Genomic DNA, 16,507 nt, shown 5'->3' with positions numbered 1-16,507 from the left:
TCCTGAGTGTGATGATATTCTGCCTGTGTAACAACTTGAGCAGAGTTGTAAAGCCCAGGTACTCAGCTTCTTTTAGCTTCCTTAAAAGCTGTATATATGTTTTCTTTTATTATATAGGAAGCATAAGGGTAAGAGTGAAGAGGAAAGGCTCCCTATTCTTGCTGTTTATTGATATTAGAAGTTGTGGGACTGAAATTGAAAAGTTGCTCTATTCCAAATTGAGGGATGGAGACACATGTTCCCCCTCCCTAATTCCTTCCCAGTTTCTTTCATTTTTAGCCCACACTTCCTCCAATGTGCTCAGGGCTGATCCATTATTCTTTCCTCCTGTGATTTTCACAACAACCCTGTGTGGTAGGTTAGGCTGAGAGATGGTGACTGGCTATCACCCAGTAAGCACTGGGTTGAGAAGGATTTGAAGCTACTGCTACACCCTACTGATTCCTGAGCTGCACAACATAGAACAGTGGTTTTCGTCCTGTGAGACAGATCTTCCTAGACAGGTACAGGCAGTTGCTAGGCAAGGCTTAATCTTCTCCCTCACCTCTTGTCTTTTAGGTGCTTTCTTGGCCAGCAGGCAGACTGCCAACACAGCAGTATTCTGTGGATGTTCAAGCTCTTTGGCTGGTCATTCGTGCTGTACCAAGATAACTTTCTGTTCTGTGTTTGCTTTTTAAAATTTAATTCCCTGAGGTTCCTCCAACAGTGATTTCAAAACATGATTTGGTCTTCTGCAACCTAGCTCCTTCCATGTTGCTACCATCAGATTGTTCTTTGGCCAAGATAAGGGTGCCTCCCCTGGTAAGAACCCCTCGTTGAGTTTTTAATCAACAGTGTACAGGAATTCAGGAAGGGAAACTAAAAGAAAATTGATACTGAGATCTAAATGCTAGTGAAAAATGCAAGAACTTGATTTGCTCTAAGATATCTAATATGCTATTTGTTCTGTATTGAGGAGACACAGATGAACTACAAGCAATCTGGTTTAACTAAATAGTTGGCCCACTTGATAAGCTGATAAGGAAGACAGGACCTGATCTACCCAGAGTTAACTTGTAACTTCCATTTGTTTTGAATAGGACACTTTTAAGCACATACGGTACTAAACTCTCCCTTTGGATAAAATGGGACTTTGGCAGTTTTTGAGTCTTTACCAGAATGGTAACCCTCGCAAGTACCTCTTAATAGACGAGAGGTTTTTTTTCTGCTGTGGTCCCCTATTTTTGGAATCCCCATTCTAGGAATGTTTACCAAGCGACTTCATTGACATCTTTTAAATGCCAGGTCAAAACTGCTCTGTCAACCAAAGCCTTTGGTAGGCTGTATTTCGGACTTTTAAATTGCGTCTACTGTGAACAGCTGCTTTCTGCATTTCCTTGGTTTTGGTTATTGGTGCTTTAATTGATTTTAATTAATCAATTTTGGGTTTTAATTTTGTTTATGTAAATAGCCTTTCCATTTATTTAAATTGAAGAGCATGGTAAAAATCTTCAAAATGAATAGCCCTGGGTCAGAGTTATGACATCCAGTCCATATCCTGGAAGCTTTGAATTTTTTGATTAGGTTCTAATGGAAAAATATTGTGGATTAGTTTGGATCCATAGTATTTTTGGCATGTCTTCATCCAATTACCTGAAGTCAGAATAAGAATGGTGTGTGCTCAGCCTCTGGTTATTCATGATGGCTCCCATGCTATTTATTTTCTGTATTATTGTAAGCTTTTTTATTCTGCTCCTTGACTGATAAGGCTCATAGTGGTTCATATAAAACAAATACAAATAGCAACTCATTAAAACAATGTATGATCGTTCGTGGGGGATGGGGGCAGATTTCTGCCTTGATGGCTTCTGTTCCTCATCCTCACAGGACTGTTGGCAGTTCTGCTGGCATCTGTGAGGTGAGGAGGAGCTCAGTCTCGGCAGGAGACACAGCAGCAGGTAGGGATAACAGTGGTGACATCTAGCCTCACTGTCTTCTGCTTCTTCTCACAGGGCAATTGATGGTTCTGCTTATGAGGGGAGGAGGGGCCCCAGTCCCAGGCTGCAGAAGCAGTTGGCAGGTGAAGATAGCAATAGTGACACTTCTCTCCTCCTCAGAAGAAGAAGAAGCCAGCGAGGCAAAGTGTCACTGCTGCCATTTTAACCTGCTGCTACTACTCAGCTGGGTCCCTCCTTCTCCTCTCACAGAGGCCAGTAGAACTGCTGAGGAGGAGAAACCAGAAGACTGGCATACTTGTCCTCTTCCTGCTCAGAGGGCAGGGAGGAAGGATCCAGTCCCGGGTGGAGATGGTGATAGTGGCACTTGAGCTCATTAAGCGTGTAGCAAAGAAGTTTTTAAAAGCACACATGTGTATTTAATGTGAAATTATGCTTTGAAATGCAAATGGTTTAGACTTGTCCTTCCTTGATTGTTTTGATTTTGCTGGGAATGGAATATGAAATCTCAAACTGTAGCCTGTAAATATGAAATACCATTGCATTTCATCAAATAATATTTGACAGATATTGCATTGGCAAGTATTCCAAACTATTCAGAGACTATCTGGAGAATGTTTGATAGCAAAATTAGGGAGACTTTTTCTGAGCATTTCTGTTCTTTTTTTCAGTATCACTTGCTGGTCAACCTGTCTGAGAAAAAGCTGATACTGAGGGAATTCTCACATTAGTATATGTAGATAATACTTTATAAATTAGGTATAAAAATCATATAGAATTATTCTGAGTCAAATTTGACAGTTTGCTTGTAAATCCAGATGGTGAAATATACCCAAATATACAAAGAAAGGTTAACAGTTGCCTGTATACTAAAGAGGCTTAAGAATATGAGAGTGTGCAAAAAAGCTGAAAGAAATGTGAGGAGTTTTAACTATGACATTTTCTAATCATATGCAGAAGTAAATTAAATTCAGTTTGCTAAATTCATGGTAACTGGACTCTTGGAACTGAAATGATTTAAAAACTAACTCCATGTGTGTGTGTTTTCACATGAGGAATACAATTGTGAGAGCTTCTTTTAAGAACATAAGACCAGCCCTGCTGGATCAGGCCCAAGGCCCATCTAGTCCAGCATCCCGTTTTGCACAGTGGCCCACAAGATGCCACTGGGAGCCAACATACATGAGTTGAGGGCATGTCCTCTCTCCTGCTGTTACTCCCCTGCAACTGGTACCCAGAGGCACCCTGCCCCCAAGGCTGGAGGTGGCCTACAGCCCTCCAGCTAGTAGCCGTCAATAGACCTCTCCTCCATGAAGTTATCCAAACCCCTTTTCTCTGTGCTTATCTGCATATTAAAACACTATTTCTTAATAACTACTCATCTGTAGTACTCCATTACTTTGTGCTTTTAATTGAAGATATGAGCATAATACAAATAATTTCCTGCCTTTTCAGAACTGAACACTACCTTTAACTCCAACCTGCAACATAGCACCTATTTTTTATTATGATTATTATGATTATTTTTATAGTGTATTCCAGCTGACATCCAGATTAATGCTGCACTGGCACTACAGAAAAGGAGTTATTTTTGCTGATCAGCCCTTTTCTCTGAAGCCCACTGTGCCTCCCAAAAATTATTTCCCCAGGGGTTACATGATATATTTTTGGGAAGCTTCCTCCAAAATGTCACTTGACCCTCAGGGAAAAAATTCAATAAAAAATTAAAATAAGGAGAGGAGAGTAATTGAAGCGCATACACTCTGACATAAGGAACTAGAGCTGATTAATTAAAGTGCAATTCATCATCAGTTCTACACCACACCAAACAGGATGCAATTAGAGACAGAAGCCGAAAGGGGAAAGACTCTAATTAAGGTTGCAAAGGAACTTCGCTAAATGGGACTTAATTCCCATTGTATAAATAGAGAGATAACTTGTCCATGTAGTTTGGCATTACAGTACTGGATAATGTATCACTATATTAAGTGAGATGTGGAGCTGTATTTCAGTTCTGCTTCATTGGTTGTGGAAAAGCAGTGCATGGTGCGGAACCCTAGTGTGGAAGTAACCTACAACCAATCATACAAATACATCCCACCCAGATATGTAGATTAAGTGCAGTCAGTTTTGCTGGCAGTGTCTGTTTCCCACTACTAAGTGGCTGCAGTCAGGAGGCTTGTGGTTCTTAAAAAGTTGTTTTCCTAAGGAGCTTTAAAGCCTCAAAGCAATCCTGTGAGGTCAGTATGACTGAGAGGTTATGATTGGCCCAACATCACACTGCAAGTTTCATGGCTGAATGGACGATTTGAACCCAGGTCTCCCTCGTTGAAGTTCAACGCTTTATCCACTATACCATATTGGCTAGTGTATAGTATAATGAGGTGACTTAAATAAGAGCAATCAATCACATTTCTGTAGTACATTTGAGAGTTCTTAGCACTTCATATATATATCGGGAGCTATTCTTACAGCCACTCTGGAAGGCAGGTCAGTATTATCCCCTTAGGGGAACTGACCACGAGTGAGTTGTCCTAGTGAGATTATGTCTGAGGTGAGATTGATCTGGGAAATTTCTGACTTGCAGCCTGCACTCTTAGCCTTACACATAATCCCAAGAAGCCATGGAAGGTTTTGCAATGGTCTCACCTAGAAAATATTCATCACAAGGATTCTTGGTACAGAAATTTGATATTTGAAGTGTAAATATCAAAAAATTTGAATGGGACTGTAGCTAAGTGGTAGAGCATCTCCAGGTAGGACTGAGAAAGGTCCTTGCCTGAAACCTTGAAGAGCGACTGCCAGTACTGAACTAAATGGTCAAGTTAAGACCTTTCTTAAAGGTCTCGCCTATGTGTTCCCAGATGATCACCTGCCTGGGATTTGCTGGTGGTACTGGCAGGATTGATGCGGCCACCCTTTGAGCCTTTGGCTTTGGTGGACTTGCATCTGCTCTCCTGGAAGGTGGCCTTTTTGGTGGCAATAACCTCCGCCAGGAGGGTTAGCGAGTTACAGGCCCTCAGGGCTGACCGACCTGACTTACAATTCCATAAGGATAAAATGATCATCCAGCTGGATATCCAATTTCTGCCCAACGTGGTGTTGGTCTTTCACCGCTCCACGCCTCTTACTCTCCCAGCGTTCTTTCAAAACCCAGCCTCAGATGTGGAGCTTCGGTTGCACTGACTAGATCTGAGGAGGGCCTTGTCTTTTTATGTCCAGAGGTCAGCTGCGTAGCAGAAGATGCCCTCGCTTTTTGTTCTGTACGATGGGCCCCGTAAAGGGTTACAGGTTTCGGCCCAGTCCATGTCATGGTGCCTGGTCTCCACCATTAAACTTTGTTACCAGCTGGCTCATAAACAGCTGCCAGCCATGGTTAAGTCCAGGGGTGTATCTAGGGGTGGGGCAGGCAGGGCACGTGCCCGGGCGCCACTTGAAGGGGGGCGCCATTTTTCTAAAATTTAAAAAATAAAAATAAAATGGCTGCTGAAAACAAAATGGCCACCGTGCATGCTCAAATGGCCTCTGTGAGGCCCTAGGCCATGCCAGGCCTTGCAGAGGCCATTTGAGCATGCACAGTTGCCATTTTGTTTTCAGTGGCCATTTTAAAAAAATATTTTTTTAAAAAAAATGGCCACCGCACATGCTGAAATGGTCCCTGCGAGGCCCTAGAGGCCAGAGAGGGGAGGGAAAACCTTTGCAGACCCCCCCCCCACAGCCTTTAGGAAGCCCCCCGAAGGGGCTACAGGTAATTTTTTAAAATTACTTTTTTAAAAAAATTTAAAAAAATTAATTTAAAAAAAAATTTTTTTTAATTTAATATAATATGTCACTGTACACATATTCAGTTTGGCACTATGTACAGAGAATCAGATGGGTGTCAGATGTTTGGACAGGGGGCGCAATTTCAGTGCTTGTCCTAGGCACTATTTTCCCTAGATATGCCTCTGGTTAAGGCACATTAGGTGCGTTCAGTAGCTACCTCGGTGGCCTTTGATAGGCCTGTCCTTTTGGATGTAATTTGGAAGGCGGCCACTTGGGCCTCCCCACATTCCTTTATCCACCACTGTGCAATTGATTCTAAAGCACAAAATGATGCTGTGTTTTTCAGTTGAGATGGTGTGTGTGTGTGTGTGTGTGTAATGGTAATACATACAGCTGCTGATGTATCTGATATGACTTCATGCTGTTATTCAGGAGGTGGAAATGTTAATAAAGGGCTGTTTGTTTCACTGTTGCCTTGCCTCTCCCTCCTCCTTGGGTGCTTGCTTGTTATGCACCCATTGGTGTAAAACATAGAGACCACATCGAAGAACAACAGGTTACTCACCTGTAACGTTGGTTCTTCTAGTGGTCATCTGTAGTTTTACATGCCCTCCCATCCTCCCCGCTGGTTTCCTGAAGCCAGGCTGAGGGGATGAGGAGTGGCGCAGCCACATATCGCGTAGGAAAATTGAGCTTGTTAGATTCTGACGTGGAATCTGCGCAGAGGCAAAGCCCATTGGTGTAAAACTACAGATGATCACTAGAAGAACCAACATGAGTAATCTGTCGTTCTTCTAGAGCCTTTATTCCTTATGATTGTGTATGTTTTTCCTTACATTAAATCTCAGAAGGTGGTCAAGATGTTGGCATGCTCTTACTGCAATGTAATACTTTTTGGTCCTGTTAACTTTAATGGGAGAAGTGTAAGGATGTGTTTAATTCTCTCATTAAAATCTTTGGGATTTTAAAATTCTTGGCTTTGTGAATGCTGCCCATGTAATTTAGTTCCTCAGTTAAAACTTAATGTTCATAAAAATATAAAAATAACTGTAGATATCATGAAAGCTGTTTCCTCCTATGTACCAACCACTGTATATTGTACCAAAGAATTACAGTACACTTATCCTACAGCTTTTCCTACTGCTTCATCTGGAACAAAAATTGACTAATGTCAGTCACTCAAGGCTACTTCCTCATCTGCTCAACTAGTCATAAACACCACACGGTTATTGATTCACCTAACTTTAGAAACTATGTCAAATATAAGATTTAGACAAAATTCAGATGTGACATTGAAACCTGTCTTTTAATGCGGTGGGCAGTACTTTGATTTGGTTAGATGTTAACATCTAAAATAAGTAAATAGGCATCAAATAAATTGCTTTCTTTTGTGAACAATGCCTGCTACTTAGAATAGAATGCTAAAGCAAGGATTGGGAAAGGCATTGTAATAAAGTATTGTAGTGGACAAATGCTGTTTACTGCTATTGCAACATTGCTGTAGCTGCATATCATATTTGCCCAGATCTTATCTGGCTCCATGAAGTAACATCTTCTGGTTATCAAGTCTTTTAGGTGTCCTTGTTTGGTTTGCAGAAATTTGTGAGGATGTGCTAAATCGAAAGACTACATGCCAGTGATATTTGGATAGTAAAGTATGTAGTGTGGTCCTGCCTTGGAGACTAATTTAATCATAAAGACTTCCTTTGCTCTTAAATGTTTTAGAAATGAAGCCTGAAAGAACAGATGCTTAAAAAAAATTGTTCTGAATACTGCCTAGTAAGTTTTATAAAACCAGCACATGTTCTAAATCCATCAAGCATTGAAGATTGCTTGTGTTGCAAAGACGTGAATGGAGGTTGCCCCAACAATGTACAGTTTCATAGATTACAGTTATCATTATTCCATTAAACTCCCACTTTTGAAAATGCGGGTATATATTTGGCTTACAAACCTTAGATTTCATAGGGATGGAAGAGTTCCTGATGAGGCATATTACAGTATTATTTTATACTAGCTTAACCCGCGCAGAGCATCTGCGCGCTAGTACTTGATTGCTCCCCTCACCCCCTGCCACAGCCCCCCTCACCTCAGAGATCCCTCACTTGAGCCACACTCCTGTTCCTCCTCTTCCATTCCATTGCTTACACACACACACCGTCACCCCTCTTGGTCAATCCTCCCTCACCCTTCATCCCCCTCATCCTTCTTGGTTGCGGCTGCAGCATTGCTGGCGCCCATTGGCCAAGCTGCAGCCCCCTATCCCCAGAGACCTCCCCACCTCACCCGAGCCCCGCTCCTGCCCACAGGAGCAGCAGCAGCAGTGGTTGACCGGACCCTTCCTCGCTGCTGCCACTGCCATGGCCACTGGTTCCACTCAGGCCACTGACAGGCTCAGGCCCATCCCTTGCCTGCCTGCCTTCCTCCATCAATGGCCTCCTAATAGGCACCGCCATGGCCATTCATTCCCCTCAGGCCACTGACAGGCTCAGGCCTATCCCTCGCCCTTCCTTCTTTCTCTCTCCTCCACTTTCTCTTCCCCTCTGTCTTTTTCCCCTTCCTTCTTTTTTTCCCCTCCCCCCCCCCTTGAGTTAGCAGATCATGTTAATCTTGTTTCCTCATCTAATTCATACAGCTGCAGCCTCCTTCTCCTGAAGGGGCTCTTTCCTCCCTCACAACCTCACTCTTCACAGACCCATGCCCACTATCCTTTTCGAGAGGAGAGCTGGTCTTGTGGTAGCAAGCATGACTTGTTCCCATAGCTAAGCAGGGTCTGCCCTAGTTGCATCTGAATGGGAGACTTGATGTGTGAGCACCGCAAGGTATTCCCCTCAGGGATTCCCCTCAGGGGATGAAGCTGCTCTGGGAAGAGCAGAAGGTTTCAAGTTCCCTCCTTGGCTTCTCCAAGATAGGACAAGATTTACAGGAGAGGAGAGCTGGTCTTGTGGTAGCAGCATGACTTGTCCCCTTAGCTAAGCAGGGTTCACCCTGTTTGCATATGGATGGGAGGCTTGATGTGAGCACTGTAAGATATTCCCCTCAGGGGATGAAGCCGCTCTGGGAAGAGCAGAAGGTTTCAAGTTCCCTCCCTGGCTTCTCCAAGATAGGGCTGAGAGAGATTCCTGCCTGCAACCTTGGAGAAGCCGCTGCCAGTCTGTGAAGACAATACTGAGCTAGATAGACCAATGGTCTGACTCAGTATATGGCAGTTTCCTATGTTCCTATTTAGATAGATAGATAGATTCATCTCCTCTAAGAACATCTTCCAACCAGTAACAGTTGCATTCCAACTGACCTTAACCATCACTGTCTCCTCCTCCCTATCTGCATATGGAATCCCCACTGCCCAGTCAGGTACGTCTGCTTGTGAACTCTCGGGAGAGCTGCCACACATGCGATTAGCCACGAGTATGCCTTAGAGAATTAGATAGATAGATAAATAGATAGATCAGTTGTCTCCCTTCCCCCCCACCCACCTTCCTATCACAATTACGGTATAAAAATGTGTCTATCATTAATAGAATATATTGGTTAATATTTTTTCGGCATAGATTAAAAAAATTAATGTTTGTTCTTTTGCAGCTCTATGCAGGAGCTATTCTTGAAGTGTGTGGATGAAAATTAGGGAGGTTCCCTCAGGTTCAGGGTAAGTGCAATTGTAATGGATGCCCTTTTTTCAGTGACTAGGAAAAATTAGGTATAAATTGGCTGGGGATTATGGTCGTTGTAGTCCAGAGTCATCTGGGAACCAAGGTTGGGACTCCTTGACATCAAGGAAAACCTCTTTACACCTAATATGTTTGCATAGATTAGAGGGGTGGGGAGCAGAGGTGGTAGACCCAGCTGCTCTATAGGTGTGTAAAACATGTCGACTTAAAGTCCATTGCAGGACAGTAGCACACTGGAGAACAGTAACCCATAATTTTCTGGTGATTTTTTAATTTTAATGTGTTCTTATTGCTCTGCTTCATTCATATTTAGTCTAGTTAGTTATGACTAAGCACCACTGAAATCAGTGAGACAAGTGAACTTGAATCCCATTAATTTTAATGAGACTTGGTCATAACTAACTTAAGCTGAATGTTGCCGAATGGTCTTATTTTATGATTTATTTGGTGGTTCTGTGGCCCTGTCCTGAAAAGCAATCTGTAAATTCCTTAATAAATAAAATATAAATAATATATAAACAATTACTGCAAAAAAGACTAACCCATTTCCCCCAATTCCCCTTAATTTCTCTTTCCAACTTCCTTTAATGCACATATGTATATGACAGACAATATAACATTCTCTTCAGGTTATCTTTTTTCATACTACAGAGGACGAAGGAACTTCCTAGACATAGGGACTTATTTTTAAAAAGCCTTTGGGGGTGATTAAAGCCAGTTACTCTAGTGACTGGCAGACTACTTTTTTCCTAACTGGAAATTGGATATTGTTCGTCACACATTGTGGGTTGAGAAAGAACTGAATGGAGGTGGGATGGAGAACACAAGATCACTGCATTGTCCCCTTAGTCATGAACTTCTGTTAAGGATGTTTGCGTTATTCATATGCTTGAAAAAATTCTGAGTTCACATCTGCTTAGTTCTAGTTTGAAGTACATTGTTAACTGTGCTGGGTAGCAGGGAAAGACTTAAGCTTTATGGTACCTATTGACCCATTAGTTGTGTGTGAGCTACAGTGGCTTTCATTTGTGCACATGCGGATGGCCTTCTGCCTCCCTATATCTCTTCTGCTATTCTCCCATCCTCGTGTTCCTTTTCCTAGTGCTGCTGCAGTCAAAAGGCTATTTTAAATTAGGCCTGTTTGCTGAACTGTGCCTGTGAGTATTGGCTGCCTTAGCCAATATCATATCGTATCATGAGAGAGGGATTGCTATTTTAAGCAGAGGAAATGGAAATATGCGCATGGGAAGAAAACCGTGTTTGTGTGCGCTTGTTTGTGGCAGGAATGGGGTGAGGTGCTTTTGTTGAAAATATTGTTAACTTATATTTTAAGAAATGTTTCTCTCAGCACAAACAGATCTCATTACATTCACAGTCCTGTTCAGCATCTCCAACATCCAAATTAGCCCCCAGCAATTTCCTAGCAAATATAATTGCTTTGGCTATACAGGCTTTATTTGTTGCCTATATGCCACTCGAATGGTTATTACAGAATGTGGAACTAACTGAAGATCATGTTGCTACTTCAGAAGATGGAGTATTTTAGGTTATATTGAACTGTGTAGCCTGTTACTGTTAAAGCTCTCACTGCTAGCATTTAGTTTTAAGTTGATTTTTGTCTGATAGGTCCCACTGCAATATGTTTTTCCTTGCTGAGCATCACAAAATTGCATCATTTGTTTGCTGGATTGTGTATATATTATCATCACATCAGTTAGTGTATGTTTATTCTGTAGTTAATTGAGTGTAATTTTTCTAAATGTTTAGAAAAATGCATTTGGGTAGCATTTTCACCCAGTGCAGCAGAGTGGGGGTGTTAATTGTTAAATCCAAATTTAAGCAGAGTACAGTTATTTATTTATGAGAGCTAAATGACAGAAGTATGATCTAAGTTCTGGGATCCTGCTTCTGGGAACCGTGGTGCTAACAAATAAGGATTTAGGTTCTTAATGAAGCTTTATTGTGCAGTGGAGAGGTAAAACAGAATTATGAATATGACAAATATTTATATACTGCTTTTCAACAAAAGTTCCCAAAGCAGGATGGATGGATGGATGGATGGATGGATAGACAAAATGGATCTCTGTCCCTAAAGAACTCACAATCTAAAAAACAAACATAAGATACACACCAGCAACGGCCACTAGAGCAGAGCTGCTCAATTTCGGCCCTCCTGCAGATGTTGGCCTACAACTCCCATAATCCCTGGCTATTGGCCACTGTGCCTGGGGATTATGGGAGTTGTCATCCAAAAACAGCTGGGGGGGGCAAAGTTGAGCAGGCCTGCACTAGAGGGATGCTGTGTTGGGGATGGATAGGGCTAGTTGCTCTCGCCCTGCTAAATAAAAAGAAACACCACTTTTAAAAGGTGCCTCTTTGCTCAGTTAGCAGGGGAATGCACTCAGCATTCTGTCATGTTATTTCACCTGACCACCCACCCACCTTCTGTGGCTTCTCAAAGCTCTCCTTTGCACTATTGATGCTAGAAGAGGCATTCTTACACTCAGAATCACCTGCGGAACAAGTGTGTCAATTTTTTTAATCGAATCTGTGGAGAAATGGCTAAATTATGAGGATTAAAAGTTGAAAAGGAGAAACCTCAGGACCACAATTGGTCTCCTACTCCCCTCTTTATAATGTGATTTTTTTGCATTCAAATAGGGAAGCACAGACTGACTCATTCTCTTCACAAAAGGTCTCTCTCAATAGTCTGTAGTTGTCCATGAAGAAGAGTAATTTGACTTGAAATATGTGGGACTTGAATAAACTGTTTGAGTGCTCTCTTTTTTGAAGTTTCCTCTTCTCTGTATTCCTGTACTGTAATAAAACATTACTTCTTTTTTGGATTTGTATAGGGGCCCATAGAATGCCTCTTCTAGCTTAGTCATCAAATCACATATTCTGCCCCCTTCCTCTGAACATATTCTGCCTTCCAGTTAACCCTCCTCACTACATGGGAATGGAGATCATTCCTATACCCTGCAGTGCACTCTGCATACCCAAACAAAAAACTTCTTAAGGTCCCAGCATTCCTTGCTGTGACACTGTTTGGTCCATTCATCCACTTGCTGCCTTGTTTACAGGAGAACCTACCATATCCCGCCCTAGGAAACCATAGCCAATAAATTCTATTTTTCATTTTAAGCTGAAACACTTATGATATGTGTTTCCTTTCTCCTCCCTCCCTCCCTCCCTCTCAATTTGTCTCTCAACAAATAAACTTCAATTCAGATTAGTCAGTATTGTAAGGTAAAGGTAAAGTATGCTGTCAAGTTGATTTTGACTCGTGGTGCCCACAGAACCTTGTGGGGTTTTTTGGTAGAATACAGGAGGGGGTTTACCATTGCCTCCTCCTGCACAGTATGAGATGATGCCTTTCATCATCTTCCTATATTGCTGCTTCCCGATATAGTAGCAGTGGGGATTCAAACCGGCAACCTTCTGCTTGTTAGTCAAGCATCTCCCCTCTGTGTCACTTAAGGTAATTTAGTCAATATTGTACTTTAATCTTATTCATTAAAAAAAACCAAAAAGAAATAATTTGAAGCTCAGTCATCCCTAAACAACCTCACATATTGAGAGTATCTTAACAGAAAATGAAATTGTAATGGCTTGGCTAATTTTAGGGAGGGAAATCTGGAAGATGTCTTGATTCACTTTCACTAGATTTAGAAATCTGACAGTGCTACAATATGTCTGATAGTCTAAGTTATCAAACATAGCAGAGCCGGTGTTAAGACTCTTCTACACTCAGGCTTCATTTGTCTAACATCAAAGTAGCAGTGAGACAGAAATGTGCCTACAAAATGTCTTCTAGTTGAGTAAATGCTTGACACAACTATTACCAACACTATAAGCTTTTAACCCGTCAGTCAGCAAAGCAATTTGCCACTCACCTGGCCAACTTAACAGTGGTCCCCAGGCAAGCAGTTGAGTGGTGCATACATTTGCAGAATCCCTGATCTTGGCCCAAGGGCTGTCCCCCAATCACAGTGTTACATTTTCTGGGAAGGGCAACAAGGCAGGTCACTGTGGCTGCTGCATGTAATCTATTGCTTGAACACGAGAAAGCTGGAGAGAGTTCACCCACATGCAGTGACACAAGATGGTGGCAGGCAAATGTACAGGGGTGGACCATAGTCCCTCAGTTCTTATTGGAGAATATGTGATCCCGTTTTAATATCTATTTTTTCCACTTACCTTTCCTATAAAATCCTAATCATAACCTAGTGGCTTCCTGTTTTCTTGAAGCAGTTATTGTTCCTGCATAGTTGTTCCTCATCTGCATAACATAATGTCGAAGCAACATATGGTGAAGGAATAAATGTCTACATGACAGCTGACAGCACTTGCTCCCCCCCCCCCATCCTGATGAAACTCACATTCACTTGGCCCTAGACCTCTCATGCATTTAGTTTGGCTGGTCTACCAGCACATAGGGAAGGAATTGTCCAGGCTAGCATTTGGCTTTCTAATGCTAGAAACTGCCGTTGCTTCTCTTGTACATATTGCTTGCTCAAAGCAAATGATCTTCCTCTTTCCCACTTCTTCCATCCAGTATTTATTGCCATGAGTCTTTATTGGACAAGAGCTGAAGACACAAAGAGCACTAAATCAGCTTCTGAGGTGCATGGAACAGTATCTAACATCATGTCATGCTTTTGTCTTCTAGCTTATAAATTTGTGAATAAAATTGCTTGTACTTTTTAATAAAGGGATTCTCAACGTTGGGTCCCCAGATGTTATTGAACTGCAACTCCCATAATCCCCAGCCAAAGGCCACTGTAGCTGGGAATTATGGGAGTTGAAGCCCAATAACATCTGGGGACCCAACGCTGAGAATCCCTGCTTTAATACATGAGAAGAAAACATTCATTCTGAGGGTCTATAAATGTAGAATAACTTTTTTTTTTTGCCTGCACATTTTAGCTTTTGTCAGGAGTGACAAGCCTAAACTGTTCAGGGGACTGCAGATCAAGGTATGTACTGATTTTGTTTGGCTTTCTTACCATCTTTTAGTTCGTTAGAGCGAATTGAATATTACCTTTTGTAAGGTACCTTTTTTAATAGAGGATAAAAGTGCAATGGTAGGCCTGACTGATGGAAACATTAGTTGAAGATGTTCTGGTCCACTTATAATATTGATTTTAACTTACTATAGAGAGCATTACTGCTCCCTCAACTATATCTTCAGAAACAATGAGAGTTAGCGCTCGCTCTCTCTCTCTCTCTCTCTCTCTCTCTCTCTCTCTCTCTATATATATATATATATATATATACACACACACACACATATATACACACTCGCATGCTTCAGCTGTCTCAAAACTTCTGGAAGTTGGGAGTGAATTGCAAGAAGTGGAATATTAATTTCCTTAAAATGTTAATATTTCCAATATTTCCTTTGGGAATATTTCCTTTGAATCTAACGACTTTGAAATAAAGTTATTAGTATGCCTTTCTCAAGGTGCCGCCCCAATTTGATGAAATGGAAATATTCCAAACAACACTCATGGATCTGAATTCACATCCTTAGTTAAGTTTCTGTGGTCAAGCATGGGCTTAATTCTGTAATGTAGCTAATCTAGCTTGAAAAGCAATACTGAAAGCAAATTTGGCTTCTAGTTCAGGATATGTATAGATACATTTTCACACCAGGCCACAACAACTAATTCAACTTGAAACTGATACTTGAACAACTGTGGTATGCTGAATTACATTTGGAGGAGGAGGAAGAACAAAGTTGAGATTGCCAGATATGTTCAATGTTTGAAACTAGGCAGATATTAATCTTTAACCTCTAACCTCTCTCCATACAGTATGTACGCGGTTCTGACCCTGTACTGAAGCTCTTGGATGACAGTGGGAACATTGCTGAAGAACTAAGCATCCTCAAGTGGAATACAGACAGTGTAGAAGAATTCCTAAGTGAAAAACTAGAGCGTCTCTAAATATCTTGCTTCCCCCACCCCCGCCACAGTTTTTATTTCTTGCATCATTTTTCATCTTAATAATCTTCTCAGACAAAGTGTGATAAACCCCGGAAATCATTCCAGCTTCTGCATTAATTTTAAAGCTATCCCATACTGTGTGGTACTCAACATCTTTTAATTAGAAGCAGAAGCTTCAAGCACAGCACATTTGACAAATTGGCAGGCTGAACAAATGGCCTGTCCTGGTACATTTCAGCTCATCTTACTGGATGGAGATCATTAATGAAGTGCTTTGAGACAAATGTAATGCAAATACTGAAATTTGTTACAATTGGGCCTTTTTTTTTCCAGGCAAGCCTATTTGTCAGCTCCCAATAATTGAGATGATTACTATGCTTTTTTTATATATGCTGCCTTTGTACAGCAATGGGAAGTTGGAACTAAATAAGATGTACTCTCCCTCCCACAGAGACGTCTGCTCGGATCCACTGCATTTTGTATTTCCCAGCTGTTCTTTTTATAGAAGCGTTATTTACAATATTCGTAATGAATGCCTGCCTTCAGGAAAAAATAATTTGAAGACTTGTTCTGATGGAGGAGCCCATGATCTGGAATGACTGGAGAATGAATGCTAGGGAAGTGCACTTTAATGATGACTACATAGAAAGCCTCAACCAAAGGCACGTGTAGGTCTGATGTCCGGTGTGCTTTCGTTAAATTTGTTTACTCTCATTCAGCAGACTTGAGTTCAGTGGAGGTAAAAATATGGAGATGGCAACAAACTACTTAACAAGATGTGTATCAAATGTCTGTCATCCAGTGAATAAAAACCTGTTTTGCAAAGTAGGTTTGAACAGTGTTCATTCAGGAGATAACATACACACCAGTTGATCCAATCAGTTTATCTTGCATAACAAGGATATCTATCAAAATAGGCTTATATCTAAAAATGGGACTTAGTCATGACTAATCTAGATGTTCCTCATTAGGAACAAAAATACACAAACTGACTTTTTCATGGGGAGTCAAATACTAGGGAGTATGGCAACTATTAAAGGCAGATAAAACACAACAGAAGATTGCAATAAAATTGCATTCTGTAGGAAGGCTCATTCTTTCCTAAGCTAACTTGAGGGGTACACCCATAGTGAAACATTTTAGTATTGGGGAAAGGAGTGAGTAGTTAGGCAAGAAGCCTAGTGCATTT

At 41.4% G+C, this 16,507-nt stretch overlaps 1 protein-coding gene across 1 annotated transcript in view; it reads left to right on the top strand.

The window, feature by feature from the left end:
• Nucleotides 1–16,146, top strand: part of SELENOF (selenoprotein F) — a 45,749-nt gene extending 29,603 nt beyond the window's left edge. The window contains exons 3-5 of the mRNA XM_053244927.1: nt 9,282–9,345; nt 14,297–14,346; nt 15,187–16,146. Of these exons, the coding sequence (XP_053100902.1) occupies nt 9,282–9,345; nt 14,297–14,346; nt 15,187–15,318 (246 nt within the window). The 3' untranslated portion in view covers nt 15,319–16,146. The remainder of the gene's footprint in view (nt 1–9,281; nt 9,346–14,296; nt 14,347–15,186) is intronic.
• Nucleotides 16,147–16,507: the final 361 nt, after the last annotated feature.

The sequence above is a fragment of the Hemicordylus capensis genome, chromosome 4 (genome assembly GCF_027244095.1).
Source record: "Hemicordylus capensis ecotype Gifberg chromosome 4, rHemCap1.1.pri, whole genome shotgun sequence".
NCBI classification, from domain to species: domain Eukaryota; kingdom Metazoa; phylum Chordata; class Lepidosauria; order Squamata; family Cordylidae; genus Hemicordylus; species Hemicordylus capensis.
Note: the sequence above shows the minus strand (reverse complement) of the source record. Positions and strands in the feature narration are given on the sequence as shown.